This window comes from Lepidochelys olivacea (assembly GCF_965140295.1).
Source record: "Lepidochelys olivacea isolate rLepOli2 genome assembly, chromosome: 2".
Lineage (NCBI taxonomy): Eukaryota > Metazoa > Chordata > Testudines > Cheloniidae > Lepidochelys > Lepidochelys olivacea.
The window spans coordinates 80626264-80645835 of record NC_140412.1 but is presented as its reverse complement, the minus strand read 5'-3'; the positions used below and the strand labels follow the sequence as shown (position 1 = coordinate 80645835).

At 46.0% G+C, this 19572-nt stretch overlaps 1 protein-coding gene across 1 annotated transcript in view; it reads left to right on the top strand.

Annotated features, from left to right (window-relative positions):
* Positions 1–19572, top strand: part of TAF4B (TATA-box binding protein associated factor 4b) — a 124945-nt gene that overhangs the window by 90195 nt on the left and 15178 nt on the right. Inside the window, exon 14 of the mRNA XM_084618565.1 lies at positions 2107–2226. Within this exon, the coding sequence (XP_084474691.1) occupies positions 2107–2226 (120 nt within the window). The remainder of the gene's footprint in view (positions 1–2106; positions 2227–19572) is intronic.

Genomic DNA, 19572 nt, shown 5'->3' with positions numbered 1-19572 from the left:
GGGATACTGCTTGGAAGTCATCTGAAGTGGAGCACCCCAAAGGGACACTATTCAAAGATGAAGGAAATGTTACTTACCCTGTGCAGCATCTGTAGTTCTGTAAGATGTGTGTTCCTATGGGTGCTCCACTACCCACCCTTCCTCCTTTCTGCTTCAGATGTTCCTTAGGGAATGACTGAGTAGAGAAGGAACTGAGGGCAGTTTGTCCGTGCACCCCAATATCGCCTCACTGTCTGCCATGAGGAGGCATAAGGTGCAGGCGCAGATCAAACAGGTACTGCTAGCTAGAAATCTCTAATCATGTGCACCTCGTGAGCCCTTGAAATGGCATACCCATAAGGGAGCACAGCTGGAACTACAGTTACTGCACAGGGTGAGTAATATTTCCTTTTTATTTCGTTGCAGATCACTTCATACCTTTCCAGTAGGACTAAATGACCAATAAGAGAGCAGAATTTTGCTGCCAATTCAGATGTCAGAGTTTTTGCTGGCATACTAAGCTCCCATTTTAAGGAGCCTCCTTCTTTTTAACAAGATATTAAAGTTAAAGAAGTGGGAGAAAGCAAAAGTGTTCAACTGTGCGGCAAGCGCAATAAATGCTCTTTTTGTAGTTAGACAGCAAAATGTGAGCAGACTGCAAGAAGTTTCAGTGAAATTTTGTGAGATGAGGAAAAAGTGTAGCTGCTTTCCTTGCATGCTGTGGTTGAACTGAGCCGTCAAAAATTCTGTGAGGAATTCAACTTCGGCTGAAAATTTCTTATGCTTTGAAAGAAAGTGTTACCATTTTAATATAAAAAACTGTAGCTGTAGCTGATGACTAGAACATCAAATGCATGGGCTTCACATTCAGGGAACATTTTGAACACTGAGATGGAGAATAATTTCCTTTCTGCTTTGCCTTTTTGCTATAAACGGTATTCCTTCGCCAAGGGTGTGGGGGATACTTACAGACTCCCCCTCTGTTTTCTTGAGTCATTCCACCATCCTATAGACAACATAAGAATATTTCAACATACTTGGAAAGCAGCTGTAGTTGCCCTGCTGTATGAAACTTTGTTTTATTTTTAGAAACTGCTGGTGATTTTTAGTGGTAGCATGACAGTGTATTTAAAAACCTTATTAGTCCTCATTTTGACTAAACTAATCCAACCAGCTAATCATGGAATCAGTTCTCTAAGTCTTGACTTATTTTGAAGGAATTCTTTTCTTAATGAACAACTGAAAATAAGTATCTGGAGTGTTAGACGTCTCAAATACAAATTCTAAAAAACCCCAGACATTTTTAAAAAAGTTAACTAATAGAGAATTGAAGTGCTACCTGCATGCTATTAAACCTCAGTAGCCTGAAAATTCCTGTGATCCAAGTATTCTGTCCCCATGACATTCAGAGTAGTCAGGGCACAAGGCCTTGGTTCACAAAATTAAGCTTCAGATAATTGACGTCAAGATGAATATAGTCAAATACAGATCATGTTTCAGAATTTCTCACTTGTTCATATGGAAATAGGATGACCAGATAGCAAGTGTAAAAAATCAGGACAGAGGGTGTGGGGTATTAGGTGCTTATATGAAGGGGAGGAAAACAAAAAACAAAAAAAACCCTGAATATCGGGACTGTCCCTATAAAATCAGGACATCTGGTCACCCTAAATGGAAACAACCTGTGAAACTGAGTACAGTGTGACCAGTTCTCAATATCGAGAACCTTCAACTCTCAAAATTTTAATTTTTCGCCATTTAAACTGGTTCTGAGCCAAAACTTTTCTTGTCTCACTAATCAATAAATAGCAAAATTCACTAAAGTTGAAGATCAACAGAGATATCTCTGGTAGTATTGTTGATCCTAGGTGCTGTCTTCCCAAAACACATGAACCTAAGGACAATGCCATGGCATATGTGGTGGGGTTAGCATTTGCTGGGCTCCTAAAATGACTAATGTGGCGGTGGGCCTAACTACCGGAATTGTAAGTTCTGAAAAGCCATAGTCTCTTGTATGATGCAGATTTTATAATCTACGTAAAAGACAAGATCAGATGATTGAAGCTGAATGAACAGAACTGGCCCTTCAGTATACCATATATCATATGCTTTTGTTTTTTAAATTAGATGCAACAGTTGGAGCTGGCACAGATGCAACAAAGAGAAGCCAATCTCACAGCTTTGGCAGCGATTGGGCCAAGGAAAAAAAGACCACTGGATTCACCAAACCTTGGATCTGGGCTTGAGGTATTGAATTGTCCTGCATGCGTTTGTTCCATTTTAATATTGAATTATCTTCTTTACCTTTTGGAACAAAAGGAGGGAAGCCCTCCCTGAGGCTTGTTGAATATTGTAGGGAAAACAAATATTTAATGACTAAAGAAATACTAAAAGCTTTAGTTTTGGTGAACTGAAATTAGTTGAATCTGGTTACTAATAATGTGTATTGATGAGTGATGCTATGATTTAGTCATGGGTATTTTTAGTAAAAGCCATGGACAGGTCACAGGCAATAAACAAAAATTCACGGCCCGTGACCTGTCCATGACTTAATCACAGGTATTTTTAGTATAAATCTTAAGGGGGGGTGGGCAAATATGGGGTGCGCTGCTGGGGGAGGCACAACCGGGGGCCATGGCCAGCGGCGGCTCCAGACGGCCAGCCGGGGGCCACAGGCCGGGGCCAGCTCCTTGGGCAGCCCTGGGGTCAGCCACACTGGCTGCTGCAGAAGTCACGGAATCCGTGACTTCCGTGACCGACACAGAGCCCTATTGATGAGCATGCTGTATAAAAGGAGTGCTGTATTTACAAGACATAATCAAAAGAATGATGAAAGTCTCTACTTAATCTTTGAGAGGAAACCTCCACAACCTCAGTGGTGTGTTACAGCAGCGTAACTGTTTCTGTGGCTGAGACAGACGACTAGTTGCCTAGCTTCCCCAAAGGGGAAGAGAATCTGACCCAGAGGGATAAACAGCTGTTGAGGTGGTCTCTGGAAGACAAAACTAGCCTCCACTGCCCACAAAAAGTAGTTGAGGCATCTACTTTTAATCCTAGTTGTCCTAGAATAACCGAGGGTCCTTGGTACGCAAGCTATGCTCCCCAGTGGGTCAGGACAGAGGGTTCAAGTAATGTCCTCCTGACCCAGGTGCCCTTGTCTAAACACACAAGTTGTACCACTTTAACTCTCACAGAAGTACAGAAAGGGGGTTAAGCAAAACCCGTATAAGGCATCTGCATCCATACTAGGGGTTGTACTGCTAACTGTTTCATTACAAAATCACACCCCATACCAATGTAGTTATACCTATACAAAATCTGTGTAGACCAGGCCAAAGTCATAGAATCATAGAATATCAGGGTTGGAAGGGACCCCAGAAGGTCATCTAGTCCAACCCCCTGCTCAAAGCAAGACCAATTCCCAGTTAAATCATCCCAGCCAGGGCTTTGTCAAGCCTGACCTTAAAAACCTCTAAGGAAGGAGATTCTACCACCTCCCTAGGTAACGCATTCCAGTGTTTCACCACCCTCTTAGTGAAAAAGTTTTTCCTAATATCCAATCTAAACCTTCCCCACTGCAACTTGAGACCATTACTCCTCGTTCTGTCATCTGCTACCATTGAGAACAGTCTAGAGCCATCCTCTTTGGAACCCCCTTTCAGGTAGTTGAAAGCAGCTATCAAATCCCCCCTCATTCTTCTCTTCTGCAGGCTAAACAATCCCAGCTCCCTCAGCCTCTCCTCATAACTCGTGTGTTCCAGTCCCCTAATCATTTTTGTTGCCCTTCGCTGGACTCTCTCCAATTTATCCACATCCTTCTTGAAGTGTGGGGCCCAAAACTGGACACAGTACTCCAGATGAGGCCTCACCAATGTCGAATAGAGGGGAACGATCACGTCCCTCGATCTGCTCGCTATGCCCCTACTTATACATCCCAAAATGCCATTGGCCTTCTTGGCAACAAGGGCACATTGCTGACTCATATCCAGCTTCTCGTCCACTGTCACCCCTAGGTCCTTTTCCGCAGAACTGCTGCCTAGCCATTCGGTCCCTAGTCTGTAGCTGTGCATTGGGTTCTTCCATCCTAAGTGCAGGACCCTGCACTTATCCTTATTGAACCTCATCAGATTTCTTTCGGCCCAATCCTCCAATTGGTCTAGGTCCTTCTGTATCCTATCCCTCCCCTCCAGCGTATCTACCACTCCTCCCAGTTTAGTATCATCCGCAAATTTGCTGAGAGTGCAATCCACACCATCCTCCAGATCATTTATGAAGATATTGAACAAAACCGGCCCCAGGACCGACCCTTGGGGTACTCTACTTGATACCGGCTGCCAACTAGATATGGAGCCATTGATCACTACCCGTTGAGCCCGACAATCTAGCCAGCTTTCTACCCACCTTGTAGTGCATTCATCCAGCCCATACTTCCTTAACTTGCTGACAAGAATACTGTGGGAGACTGTGTCAAAAGCTTTGCTAAAGTCAAGAAACAATACATCCACTGCTTTCCCTTCATCCACAGAACCAGTAATCTCATCATAAAAGGCGATTAGATTAGTCAGGCATGACCTTCCCTTGGTGAATCCATGCTGGCTGTTCCTGATCACTTTCCTCTCATGCAAGTGCTTCAGGATTGATTCTTTGAGGACCTGCTCCATGATTTTTCCAGGGACTGAAGTGAGGCTGACTGGCCTGTAGTTCCCAGGATCCTCCTTCTTCCCTTTTTTAAAGATTGGCACTACATTAGCCTTTTTCCAGTCATCCGGGACTTCCCCGGTTCGCCACGAGTTTTCAAAGATAATGGCCAATGGCTCTGCAATCACAGCCGCCAATTCCTTCAGCACTCTCGGATGCAACTCGTCCGGCCCCATGGACTTGTGCACGTCCAGCTTTTCTAAATAGTCCCTAACCACCTCTATCTCCACAGAGGGCTGGCCATCTCTTCCCCTTTAGTCCTTTAACATGGTTTGTGGCAGGGTGCTCCTGAAGGAGTCTAGAATCTCCAGTAAGGTGGTCTTGACCATGCTAACCCCTTGAAAGAGGAATACTTTTGTTTTAGAGTGTGGATTGTTCCCCTTACATAGGGCATAGAGATTCTTTCAGCTACACCAGAATCTGCTTTCTTAAACTTCGAGCAGCTGGCTTTCATCAAAAGCCTAATCTCTGCACTAGAGCCCTTGGTTGCCTAGTAGAGGGGTGAGACAACGTGGGATCCTCTCCGCAGTGTCACGTTATCTAAAGCCACTTCCTCTGCCCTGAGTTCCACAGTGTCTTCAAAGGGAGTCGGAACATGGCTTGTATAAATCTCAGTGGGAGCGAGTCTCCCAGAACAGGTAGTCAGACTCACGCCAGTGGGGCTCAAGCTATGACACTAAAAATATCAGTGTGGCGCTTACGGCTCAGGCTTTCACCCCTCCTAACCCCGAGGCTTGAGAGCTAAAGCTCCACCCAAAGCCTCTCAGCCCCTGCTGCGATTTTTAGCGTGATTGCTCAAGCCCCGCTAGCACAAACAAGGCTAGCTCCCAGCTGCAGTTTAGATGTACCTAGTATGAGTCTCTTTTTAACACACCGTCTGTTCCTCTCCCTGAGGTGGCTTGAGTAGCTATCTCTTTGGCAAAGAGAGTAGTGTGTGAGTGGTCCTATAGTCTTGTGTTGTTGACTTTCCCATAATAACATGATCCTTGGCTTCTGTCCTAGTTTTTATCAAAAATCCTGACATCCCACTCCTTTCCTAACCATGATATTCTACCCTTCCCTCCCCCCCATCCAAGCTTCTACTCCAGTCTTGTTCAAGTTTTTCCTTCCTGTAACACCTGTCATCTCACAGGACCTTTGAGGTGCTCTTGGATTAGAAACATTGAGCAGAAGAGATTCCTTTTTTCATTCTCTTCCACAGTTCAGGGAAAGAGCTCAAGGTGGCAGGATGCACCCTGGCCATATGAATTGTGTTGGATATCTAAGACTTACGAGGCTGCCAAACTTCTCTCCAGGAAGACTTAAAGCCACTACACTAGAGATGTGGCCACCTCTTAGTCTGGACATGGGAAGAACCATCAGATGAAATTTGCAAATATGTCACTTGGAATTCCTTGCACTTGCTCACTAGGCCCCAACATTGGTTGAACATGCAGACATCTGCAGACAAACCTTTGAGTAGAATGTTAGAGCATAGGAAATTCTTTTTTGTCAAGGTCCCAATTTTTCGGTCAATGTATACTCAAGGTCCAGACTCCAGAGAAGAAGAAAGTAAAAATAACAATGATGTTAGATAGATAAATAAATAAAAAGATTTCGGGGGCTGTTCAAAAGTGTCTAGCAGTCCAGATTTGGCCCATGGTCTGCCTATTGACTACCCCGGTATAGAGAGTACACTTATAAATTTTGCAGACGATACCAAGCTGGGAAGGGTTGCAAGTAGAGCATTCTGCAGATGCAAAACTTTTTATCCACATCTGATCTGCATAAATTGTCCTCTGATATCTGCAGCTATCAATGGATTTGCAGGGCTCGGCTAACACCTCCACAGATCACCTCACACCAGTGACGCAGGGCTGTGCCAAACCCCCAACTGCCTCCCACTTCTCCCCAGAGACCTCCCATAACCCGCTCTGCCCCCATCATACTTCCTTCCCCTCTCTGGGTGGAGGCTACATCCTGGGTCCTCGTGTGCAGCACCGCCCCCCCAATGTGGGGGCTCGGACGCTCCTACGCAGCTGCAGTGGTTCTAAAACATGCTGCATTTGGCTCACTGCATAGGAGCACAGAGTCACACTCCCTTCTGGGAGTTGCAATTTACCTTCACTATCTGAGCAAGCTGTGGACTACAACTCCCAGAATGCCCAGCAAGCTGCTGCTGCTGCTTGATTCAGAGAGCGGAGCTGAAGCCTGGGTAACAGCCACTTCATTCCGGTGAGTGTGTTGCAGAGCCCTGTGTGGATACAAAATTTGTATCTGCATCTGAGCTATGATCCACAAAAATGGTTTGCAGATATCTACATCCATGGATGGGGATATAAAGTAAATATCTGTGGATTTGCAGTACAGAAAGGGATCTGGGGCTTATATGGATTACAAGCTACATATGAGTCAACAGTGTAACACTGTTGCACAAAAAAGCAAACCTCATTCTGGGATGCGTTAGCAAGAGTGTGGTAAGCAAGACAGAAGTAATTCTTCCACTCTGCTCTGTGCTGATAAGGCCTTGTCAAGGTTCCTCCCCCACTCTGAACTCTAGGGTACAGATGTGGGGACCTGCATGAAAAACCTCCTAAGCTTATCTTTACCAGCTTAGGTCAAAACTTCCCCAAGGTACAAAATATTACCCCCGTTATCCTTAGACTGGCCGCTACCACCACCAAACTAATACTGGTTACTGGGGAAGAGCTGTTTGGACGCGTCCTTCCCCCCAAAATACTTCCCAAAACCTTGCACCCCACTTCCTGGACAAGGTTTGGTAAAAAGCCTCACCAATTTGCCTAGGTGACTACAGACCCAGACCCTTGGATCTTAAGAACAATGAACAATCCTCCCAACACTTGCACCCCCCCTTTCCTGGGAAATGTTGGATAAAAAGCCTCACCAATTTGCATAGGTGACCACAAACCCAAACCCTTGGATCTGAGAACAATGAAAAAGCATTCAGTGTTTTACAAGAAGACTTTTAATAAAAAATAGAAGTAAATAGAAATAAAGAAATCCCCCCTGTAAAATCAGGATGGTATATATCTTACAGGGTAATTAGATTCAAAAACATAGAGAACCCCTCTAGGCAAAACCTTAAGTTACAAAAAAGATACACAGACAGAAATAGTTATTCTATTCAGCACAATTCTTTTCTCAGCCATTTAAAGAAATCATAATCTAACACATACCTAGCTAGATTACTTACTAAAAGTTCTAAGACTCCATTCCTGTTCTGTCCCCGGCCAAGACGACTACAGACAGACACCCAAACCCTTTGTTTCTCTCCCTCCTCCCAGCTTTTGAAAGTATCTTGTCTCCTCATTGGTCATTTTGGTCAGGTGCCAGCGAGGTTACCTTTAGCTTCTTAACCCTTTACAGGTGAGAGGAGCTTTCCCCTGGCCAGGAGGGATTTCAAAGGGGTTTACCCTTCCCTTTATATTTATGACAGGCCTCAACCGGAGTATTGTGTCCAGTTTTGGGAGCCACATTGCAGGAAAGATGTGAACAAACTAGAGGGAGTCAATAGGACAGCACAAAAATGATTAAAGGTCTAGAAAACATGACTTATGAGGAAAGATTGAAAAAAATGGGTTTGTTTAGTCTAGAGACGAGAACACTGAGGGGGAACATGAGTTTTCAAGTACATAAAAGGTTGTCACGAGGAGGAGGGTGAAAAATTCTACTCAGCCTCTGAGCATAGGACAAGAATCAATGAGCTTAAATTGCAGCAGGGAGGTTTAGGTTGGATATTAGGAAAAACTTCCTAACTGTCAGGATAGTTAAGCAGTGAAACAAGTTGCCTAGGAGGTTGTGGAATCTCACTGGAGATTTTTAAGAATAGGTTAGACTAACATGTCAGGAATGGTCTGGTTATTACATATTTCTGCCCTGAGTGCAGGGGACGGGACTAGATGACCTATTGAAGTCCCTTCCCTTCCTACAATTCTGTGATTCCAAACTGAGACATACATGGAAAGAGCCTATATCTTTCCACTTACCGGCCTAATTTCTGCAGCTGGGTCAGTGCTGTGGCGACTCCCATCCCTTAGGCCTTTCTTAGTCCAGCTTTTGACAAGAGACTGTCCTTGGGGAAGTAAAGCAGGTGAACAGTCTCCTAGGTCAGAAAGAATCAAATTGGAGAAGCAAAGGAGGGAGACCTAGCAAATAGGAGACTCCTCTATGATCCTCGTTTGCCATACTGCCCCTCAGAGCAAGTGAGGTGGAGGAACCCAACTCAACCTGGCCACAGGATATGTATTAAGAACTATCATCCTTTTGAGTGGGTACATTTTATGTTCCTTGGAATCTTCAATACATCAATAGGGACCTTTATTCTGCGTGTAGAAATGAGCTTGTTATCTGCCGTTTTTATGTAACAACACTGGAAAACTTGAAAACATGAGCCTGGCATTAGAATAACTTTCCTCATCTCTCCTTCCCTTCCCACCAAGCTTTTTTTTGTTAATCATTCTTGTTTTTTTAACAGTGCCTTTGATAAGGAAAGGATATATAACACAAGACTGCAGTTGCTAACCCTCTTTTGGCATAAGAGGCTGTGTAATGGCTTCCTGTTACATACTTCAGCTGTCACTCATTCTGTGGCATGTCCATTATTTCCTTTATTAAAAATTCTGTAGCTCTGTGGCAAATAAGTACAGCAGAGAATAGTGTGATATTGCAGTGTGTAGTACTTTTTAAAAAAGGAGTTTGGCTGTGAACTTAAACTGACACAAACCTGGTAGCATTTATCGTAAGTTCCATTGGAAATGCACATTCATAAATTTAACTTTTGGTGTGTGTTGTATTGATCTCAGGTCATCTCTAGTTGGACCAGCATCTAAATCCTAGCATGCTGATTAGTAAAGGATGTCATGAAGGTAATTTCACATGTAAAAAAGTTCTTGAATGCAACTCTGCATTTCCATGTGTGGTATTGTTGTTGTCTTGGAAACAGAGGAGTTGTCTAAGAATACCTAATTCTTTGTAAAACCTTTTTTGATGCTTTGTTCCATTTCACAGTAGATATGTTGTGAATGTAACCTCTTCTTTGTTTTTCTCTGGGAACTTCTGAACCGATGTTCTTCAAGTGATTTCTCATGAGCATTCCAGTAGGTGTGTGCGCACGTCGCATGCACGATCGCTGGAAGCTTTTCCCTAGCGATACCCATCGGGTCAGCTGTGGAGACCCCTAGAGTGGCGCCTTCATGGCGGTGTATATATGTCCCTGCCGACTTGCCACCTGCTCGGTTCCTTCTTACCGCCTGTGACGGTCGTTGGAACAGCTTAGTCTCTTGCTTTTGCAAGTGCCTTACCTAGTGGTTCCCTTGTTTCTGTGTAAATAGTTGTAGATTAGTTTAGCTTACTTTGGGGGGTTTCCCCCCTGTTCTGCTCTCCCCGGCGCCGGGGCATGCCTTGGTCACAGGGGTTTAAAGTGTGCAAAAGGTGTGCAAAACCTATGCCAACAAGTGATCCGCTAGCCACCTGTCTCAAGTGCCTCGGGGAGGGCCACCAGACAGATAAGTGCGCTATTTGCAGGAGCTTCAGACCCAGGACTAAGAGGGAGTGGGACTATCGCCTGAAGCTCCTCTTGATGGAGTTGGCCCTTCAGCCACAGTCTGAGCCGACACCAGCATCCTCAGTATGGGATGTCCCAGCACTGAGGAAGGACTCTGCCAGGGAGCACCGGCACCACTTCCCGGCCCGCAAGGCCAGTTCACAGTCCCTGGTACTGCATAAGAACAAGAAACCAGAGAGGAGATATTCCCCTGTCAGGAAGCCGAGTGGGGATTCCAGTGGGGTGCGTCCTCCAGTGGGACACCCTCGGTCTGGTCCCCAAGAACTGGTGCCGTTGACTCCTGCCCCAGGCGCAGAGCCATTGAGTCCAGCAAGAACGGACTCTCCTACCCGTGAAAATTTGGAGGAAGAGCTTGACCTCCCCTCCACTCCGAACACATATGAGGCAGCTCGAGACCTCATTGATATGATGGCGCAGTACCCAGCTTCGCAAACTCACGCGCTGGTGATGGCACTGACTGTGATGTTGTGCCCACGGGCGATTACGACACCAGTCACGACGCTGATGGCAGCAGCGCTGGCTCCAATGGCGGCAGTGCCATTGATTCATCATCAGGGGAAGCCCATGATGTTGTGGCGCCGGTCTCAGTCTCCCCAGTACTGCTCCCCGGCACCATTGGGCTCCGCTCCCCCATGGTCAGGTACAGAATACTAGTCAGTCAGTCACAGAATAGTCTGTGTCCCGACGCAACCACTACCGGTTCCAGCACCGATCCCGGCACCGTAGGCCAGCGGGACAACCGGCACCAGTCGCCACTTGGCCACCCCAGTGGCAGGGCCCAGTGCAATGGCCTTTTTGGACCCCCTAGGCCTACCACCAGGCTCAAGATCAGGGATCTAGGCTGGTATCGGTGGTATCGGCCCCTGGTGCACCTACATCGGCGACGTTGATGGCACACTACGCCCCTAGGGCCCCTGAGGATCCTTTATGGGACAGGGCTGTTGAGTGGCTGCAGACCAGCACGGCTCCTCCTCCGCTGACGTCGGTAGCACCTGAAACTCTGGTCTCGGGGTGCTCCAAGGTACCTGACCTGGCCTCCCAAGAACCCGAGGGGCAGAAAGACCTTGTCCCGGGGACCTCTTCGCCAGACGAGGCGGTGGCAGGCACCTCCACCACTCTACCACCAATGGATATCAAAGGCCACCAGGACCTGCTTATGAGGGTAGCAGTTACCCTCGACCTCCAGGCAGAGGAGGTTATGGAGGACTCAGATCCGATGGTGGACATCCTCACCCCCGAGGGTCCTTCCAGAGTAGCTTTGCCCCTCATAAGGACAATTCGGCACACCACAAAGGTGCTCTGGCAAACCCCAGCCTCTATTATCACCAATGGCTAAAGGGGTCAAGAGACGCTACTTTGTGCTGCAAAAGGGCTATGAGCACCTGTTTACCCACCCCCAACTGGGGACTCTGGTGGTTGATGCGGCAAAACACAAGGAGCGGCAGGGTGAACCAGGCCCCGCACCTAAGTCACCTGACGCCAAGAAGCTGGATCTCTTTGGCCGTAAAGTCTATTCGACTGGGGGGCTCCAGCTTCGGGTAGCGAATCAGCAGGCAGTGCTTAGCCGATACGCTTTTAATTCCTGGAGCTCGTTGGCTAAATTCCAGAAATTAATCGTGGCTGATTCTTGCAGGGAGTTTGGCGCTCTCCTTGAGGAGGGCAGAATTGTCTCTAGGACCACCCTCCAGGCAGCCCTGGACACAGCGGACTCTGCAGCTAGAACCATGGTCACCGCCATCGCTATGAGGTGCAGTGCGTAGCTTCAGATTTTGAGAATCCCACCTGAGGTCCAAAACACAATACAGGATCTCCCCTTTGACTGTGAGGGCCTGTTTACTCGAAATACGAACACGCGCCTGCATAGCCTGAAGGACTCGCAGGCAACTCTGAAGTCTCTCGGTTGCACACCCCAGTGCCTCAAAGAAATCCCTTTATACCTCAGCCCCTGTCCTGTTTTTACCCGGGGCCCCCGAGGCAGGATCCACCTAGGAGGAGAGGCAGAAATAACAGGAGGCGCCCACCACAATCCTCCTCGGGCCAAGGAAACCAAATAGCACCCCGGCCCCAAACCCAACTTTTGAAGATGCACATGAGGACAGTACACCAGTCACCTTCTTGGATCCTTCCCCCCCGTCCCCCTTTGTGAATCAGCTCTCCCACTTCTACTGTGCTTGGTCTCAGATCATGTCAGACCTCTGGGTCCTCTGCACGGTGGAGGCGGGATATTCTATCCAGTTCTGTTCCCTCCCACCCTCCCACTCCCCTTCCCCGTACCTCTTCAGAGACCCCTCTCACGAGCAACTCCTTTTACAAGAGGTACAATCACTCCTAGCTTTAGGGGCAAGAGAGGAGGTTCCTCAAGAATTCAGGGGCAAGAAGTTCTACTCCTGCTATTTCCTCATCCCCAAGGGCCGGCTTTGGCCTATCCTGGACCTATGAGACCTCAACACATATAAAAAAGGTGAAGCTTCGCATGGTCTCTCTGGCTGCCATCATTGCCTCCCTGGATCCGGGAGACTGGTACGCCACCCTCGACTTGAAGGACGCATACTTTCACATTGCTATTATTCCAACCCACAGACACTTTCGCAGATTCGTGGTCAGTGGCCAGCACTACCAGTTCAGGGCGCTCCCATTTGGCCTTTCAGCGGCCTCACGGGAGTTCACCAAGTGTATGCCGGTAGTAGCAGCCTTCCTCCACAGGCACCAGGTGCAGGTGTTCCCATATTTACAGGATTGGCTCATCAAGGCAGAGTCCCCAAGCAGAGGTGGTGAAGCATGTATTCCTGGCCCCGGCTACGTTTCACAGGTTGGGACTTGTATTGAATGAGCTCAAGTCCACATTGACCCCCACACAAAGAATAGAGTACGTCGGCACTCTCTTGGACTCCAAGCACACAAGGGCATTCCTTCCGGAACTGCATTTCAGAGCGCTCACGGACATTATCCAGACCCTCCTCCGCTTCCCCACAACTACAGACAGGAATTGTATGAGACTACTGGGGCACATCGTGGCCTGTACATACATGGTACAGCATGCCAGGCTGCACCTTCAGTCCCTCCAGATGTGGTTAGCACAGGTGTACAGACTAGGTAGGGACCCATTGGACTCAATAGTGACCCTCCCACCTCAAATGCTCCACTCTCTCCAATGGTGGCTGCAACCACAGCTGGTTTGTGCGGGAGTACCCTTCGCAAAATCCCAACCCACGCTTTCCCTTGTCTCAGACGCCTCGGTGCTCGGTTGGGGAGCACATCTGGACAATGTCAGAACGCAGGGCCTCTGGTCCCATGCAGAGCTATCGCTGCTCATCAACTTGAGGGAACTGAGGGTGGTTCGCCTGGCATGCCAAGTGTTTCAGGCCTGTCTTCAGGGCATGTGCGTAACAGTGCTCACAGACAATACTTCAGCAATGTCCTATATAAACAAACAGGGTAGTGCTCATTCCTCTCCCCTCTGTCGGGAAGCTCTCACTCTGTGGGACTTTTGTATTGCCCACTCCATACACCTGCAGGCATCGCACCTTCCGGGGGTGCAGAACGAGCTGGCAGACCGCCTCAGTCGCTCGTTCCATGGACATGAGTGGTCCCTCAGACCGGACATCGCTCACTCAATTTTCCAGAGGTGGGGCTCTCCCCACATGGACCTGTTTGTGACGCGGAGCAACAGGAAGTGTTAGGGATTCTGCTCCTTCCTGAACCACAGCCCAGGCTCCACCATGGACACCTTTCACCTGTCATGGACGGGTCACCTGCTGTACGCGTTCCCGCCATTCCCCCTCATACAAAGGGTGCTCCTCAAGACTCTTCAAGACAGGGCTTCCTTAATCCTCATAGCACCAGCATGGCCCCGCCAGCACTGGTTCACCATGTTACTGAACCTCTCAGTGGACAGACCAATAGCGCTTCCTCTCTGTGCAACCCTAATCTCACAGAACCACAGCCATCTATTGCACCCAACCTGGAGTCATTCCACCTCATGGCGTGGAAGCTCCATGGCTGAATCCTCTTGAGCTTCAGTGCTCCCGTTCGGTTAGGGAGGTCCTGTTGGGGAGTAGGAAACCTCCACTTGAGCCACATACCTGGCTAAGTGAAAGCATTTCTCCATTTGGCCTAGACAAAAGGGAACTGAGCCACAATCAGCCCCAATTCCCCTTATTTTGGACTATCTTTTAGATCTCAAGCACCAAGCGTTAGCAATATCATCCCTAAGGGTACACTTCGCAGCCATTTCGGCCTTTCACCCGGGAACGGCGAGGGGATCAGTGTTTGATAATCCCATGGTGAGCAGGTTTCTTAAGGGCCTCGACAGGCTTTATCCTCCAATATGTCGGCCCATCCCCCCCGGGACCTCAGCCTGGTCCTGTCCTCAGTCATGGGGCCCCCCTTTGAACTATCTGGCTATCTGCCCCCTCTCCTACGTTTCCTAGAAGGTGGCTTTCCTGGTGGCTATAACCTCCGCTAGAAGGGTATGCGAACTCAGAGCACTGACCTTTGAACCACCTCACACAGTATTTTGTAAAGACAAGGTGCAGCTACGCCCCCACCCTGCGTTCCTGCCTAAGATTGTCTCTGTTTCATGCGAACGAGGACATATTTTTACCTGTGTTCTTCCCTAAACCCCATGCCACTCACAGGGAGCGCATGTTCTGTTCATTGGACGTTAGACGGGCCTTAGCAGTTTACATTGAACACACACAGCCGTTTCGTAAGTCACCACAACACGCTATTGCAGAAAGAATGAGGGGGCTCCCGATCTTATCACAGCACATCTAGTCATGTATCACGTCCTGCATCAGGACTTGCTATGACCCGGTGAAAGTTCCAGCCCCGCCGATAACGGCGCACTCTACCAGAGCGCAGGCGGCATCCGCAGCTTTCCTGGCGCAGGTCCCTATTCAGGACATCTGCAAAGTGGCAACCTGGTCTTCAGTCCACACCTTCATTTCCCACTATGCCATTACCTGGCAGGCGAGGGATGATGCTGGGTTTGGCAGGGCAGTCCTGCACTCAGCAGTTAGGTGAACTCCGAGCCCTCCCCCAGGGTAACTGCTTGGAAGTCACCTATTGGAATGCACATGAGCAATCACTCGAAGAAAAAAAATGGTTACATACCTCTTGCAACTGTGGCTCTTCGAGATGTGTTGCTCATGTCCATTCCAAATCCCACCCGCCTTCCCACTGTCGGAGTATTCCGGCAAGAAGGAACTGAGCAGGCAGCGTGTCGGCAGGGACATATATACACCGCCATGAAGGCACCACTCTAGGGGTCTCCACGGCCGACCCGACAGGTACCGCTAGGGAAAAGCTTCCGGCAACTGCAGTGCACGCACCTATTGGAATGGACATGAGCAACACATCTTGAAGAACAACAGTTACGAGAGGTAAGTAACCGTTTTTTCTAAGATGTCTGAACAAAATTTAGTGACTGTATATTTGGTATTGAAAAAATTAAAAATTGGTCTGAGTCCCATTTAATATTGCTAGAAGTAGAATACCCATAATTCATTGATAACGTGACAAAACATGCTAAGCAATAAATAGCCTTTCTTCAGAGGCTGTTGTCACTGGAGTCTCAATCATAGTCGACATATGAGTCAGCTTGTTTCAGTGCATCTTGTGCAACTGTAAACCAATGAGGAATCCACAGATGTGTCCGCCCGTTGGGCAGATATGGCCACGTGTTTTTGCCACAGCCTGATTTCTTCGCTCACACTTCTCTTCAGCTTTTTCTGTTCTGTTATTCTCAATGTCTTAACCGCAGACCAACAGGTCTGCCTCCATCCCGATCTATCGCAGCAGCAAGTTCCCATGTATTCAGTTAGACTTGGCCAGCTTTTAGGTGAGCTTTGAGAGTGTCCTAATGTCGTTTTTGTCAGCCTCCCAGCATACATGCTCTCATTTTCAACAGTCCATAAAATATGCTTTGGGAAGTTGTGAACCATCCATACATAAGAGATGACCACCCAGCCTGTATGACTAGGGATTCACCATTAGTCATTCAGCACCACTCCAGGACTTCCATGTTTTGGTCTCCTGTCCGACCACTTGATGGTACAGATGAGATGCAGACAGGGCATTTGAAAACGCTCTAGTTCTATCAAGTGCATGTGATAGTGTCCATGTTTCACAGCTGTAGAAAAGAGTGCTGAATACGTTGCTCAATAGACGCTGATTTTGGTGTGAAGTCAACCAAAGGCATTTAGAAATGCACTGTGATTTCATCATTGATCACGGCATTATTAGATCAAGTGCTGCCAAGATAGCAATATTTTTCTACTGCTTTAAGCATTGTCATCAATTGTGATTTCGGGGACAGAATATTTTTCTTTTTTTTTCTGGAGCAGGCTAGTAAAGCACTTCGGTTTCCTTGAGGCGGATAGTGTTCAAATCGCTTGGCTGATCTAGAAAAGCAGTCGATTAGATATTGCATCTTCACAGATATGCGGTACGAGTGCACAGTCATCAGCCAAGAGGAACTCCGTAATGAGCAAATCAATCAGCTTAGTATGAGCATGAAGATGGAGATTGAAGATGCTGTATAGAATTGCATATAAATACCCCCATCTCAGTCTCTGAAAGAATCTCTAGCAGCATAATCTCAAAGAGAATAGTAAATAGTGTAGATGCGAACACAGCCCTGTTTAACACCATTTGTGGCAGGGAGGCTCTGAAGCACCATTTTCTAGCACTATATACTTAGCATGCCATCATGGAATGAGCACACGCTGGTGATGAAATTGTGCAATGAATTCAAATTGATGAAAGCAAGTACAAATGTGGCTTTAGGCCCATACACATTTGGCATCTTTAAAATCATCTTTTTGGGCAACTTGTCTGAGTAATTTAATTTAAACTCATATAGTATAATTATTCATTTTGTATTGCAAATATAGGAAGTGTTATAGTCCATCTTAAATGCCAGAATTTCCTGGTTTATAGCAGCTAGGAATAAGTCTGTCCCCAATACTCCTGTATCCATTTTCAATACCTGAGTTGTGTGATGGAAGGATTTTTCTTGCATTCTAGTTACCCTTTGTGCAATTCAGTTAGATATATAGTGTTAATTGTAGTGTTAGGTTTTCTTTAAAGTCACTTTTACCATGAATGTTCAAGTTGCATCAGGTAACATTTTGTACACAACATTTGGGGCATTCAGCTGTGCTCCAGCATAGCTTAAAATAAGAGAATGAGATGTTGGTATGTTTAATTTTTCTGGTTCCTCATATTATAATTCAGTATTTAAAAAATAAATGGAAGTGTTTCAGGCCATTAGTCAGTAATGTAAACTAAAGCTCTAGGGTATTTAGGGAAGGAGGAGAGAAATTATTAGTTTTCAAATGTGTTGAAGTGAAATGTTTCACGTACATAAATTAATGTTTTTCATTCAAATCTACCTTCACTGGCCAAAGAAACCTAACAAGCACTGGCAGAGGGCAACTTAACACAATAGACTGTAACGGTTCCAGTCACTCCTCCAAAATCACAATAAGTGAAAGGCTAAAATCTATCTTATAACGTGTGCAGTGTGTCCCTTCCTTACTCTGCTTCCCACAAGTGGGTCTGCACCTTTGATCATGATGGCTCCTCACCTGAGAATATTCTTCCTCATCCTCTATGCCGATAATCTCTCATCTGATTCCTCCTCAAGACTCTCATTCCAGTACTAGTTACTCACTCCTGTGTGCTGGTCAGTTTTGCACTCTAAATATTTTAAAGACAAAATAATATTGTGAATTATTTTAAAGAAATATTAAAATTTCAGGGAACAAAATTGGACAAATCAGCTGGGGACTAAGATACTGACACAAGTATATATGATCTACTGTTAGAACCTTTGTCTCTGTTAAAGCCCCATTACCCTTTGTCATCCCCAGCTTTTATGTCTGAATTAAATTGTAAACTCCTCTAGGCAACGACATACCCCTTCCTTTGTTCTCTAAAGCACCATGGACATCTGTGCCACAGTATACAGTAAACTGCGTGCTATAATGGCTATTGATGATGGATACATGCCACTACTTTTCACAGGGTTATGGCTATGGAAAAATCAATGGAGATTGTCAAGCTGACTGTTAAGGCTAACATTTCCAGGTCTAGCATCTACATAGATGTCAATATAAAGAAGAATTATCTTTTGTTCTTGTTTGAGATGCTTGTTATATTCTCTTTACCAGGATCAAACATCAGCATTCAAAATGAATTTGGGTTTAAGCCTTTGTAAAAGAATCTGGTTATCATGATAATACATGCCAGTTGCAAGTTGCATTCCAAGGATCATCAGAAATTCTTTTCAGTTGTACGCTTTTATATCTTCATTAATTTCTGTGGAGTCTAGTCACTCAGTACACTTTGCATGGACATTGTGCAGGGGAGGCCTTGAGACTTTAATTCTGTAGATTTTTTTTGCTACATTTCCAAAAAAAGGGGGGACAAATGTTAAAGAATTGTAAGATGGGGACACTTTAAAAAATGTATTTGACAAGGATGTTTTTGAAATTCTCGCTAAAAGGAGAGAATGCTAACTTTTGTGAGGAAGAACACTTTGAGCCACAAATTCTCTCCCTAATTTTTCTGATTATGTATCATGGTTTTGTATTGGTGCATGATGAGCCATATAAACTGTTACCTATGATGACACACTCAAGTGTCACCATCATCTAAAATGGAGGCGCTCTCATATGGGGGTGAAACAGTTGTAGTGAAAAGTATCCTTTTTCAAAACATAGTTCTTAAAAGTTCCCAAATCAAATGCAGGGAAGTACAAAACCACAGCTTCTAAATAAGTGCTTATAAAATTTGTTTCCATTGTACAAGATTCTAGCTCTTGCAAATCTATTGCAGTTTTACAAAAAGAAAAGGAGGACTAGTGGCACCTTAGAGACTAACCAATTTATTTGAGCATAAGCTTGCGTGAGCTACAGCTCACTTCATCGGATGCATCTGATGAAGTGAGCTGTAGCTCACGAAAGCTTATGCTCAAATTGGTTTGTCTCTAAGGTGCCACTAGTACTCCTTTTCTTTTTGCGAATACAGACTAACATGGCTGCTACTCTGAAACCTATTGCAGTTTTAGAAATTAATAGCACCGTACCTATATGCAGTATAATATAAAAATTTGGAATATAATGTGTGCATTACATTTGAAACTAAATATGCATTCATAGCAATTTCTTAGTCTTCAACTTCTGAAGAGAATTTCAGACTATTGTACTATGTGCAGGAAAGATTGATCAGAAATTTACATTAATGTAGTTTTGGGGAACGTAAGAAATAAAATTGATATGTCTAACCTTTCTTACTTTCTGACCCACATTACTACATTAGCAATT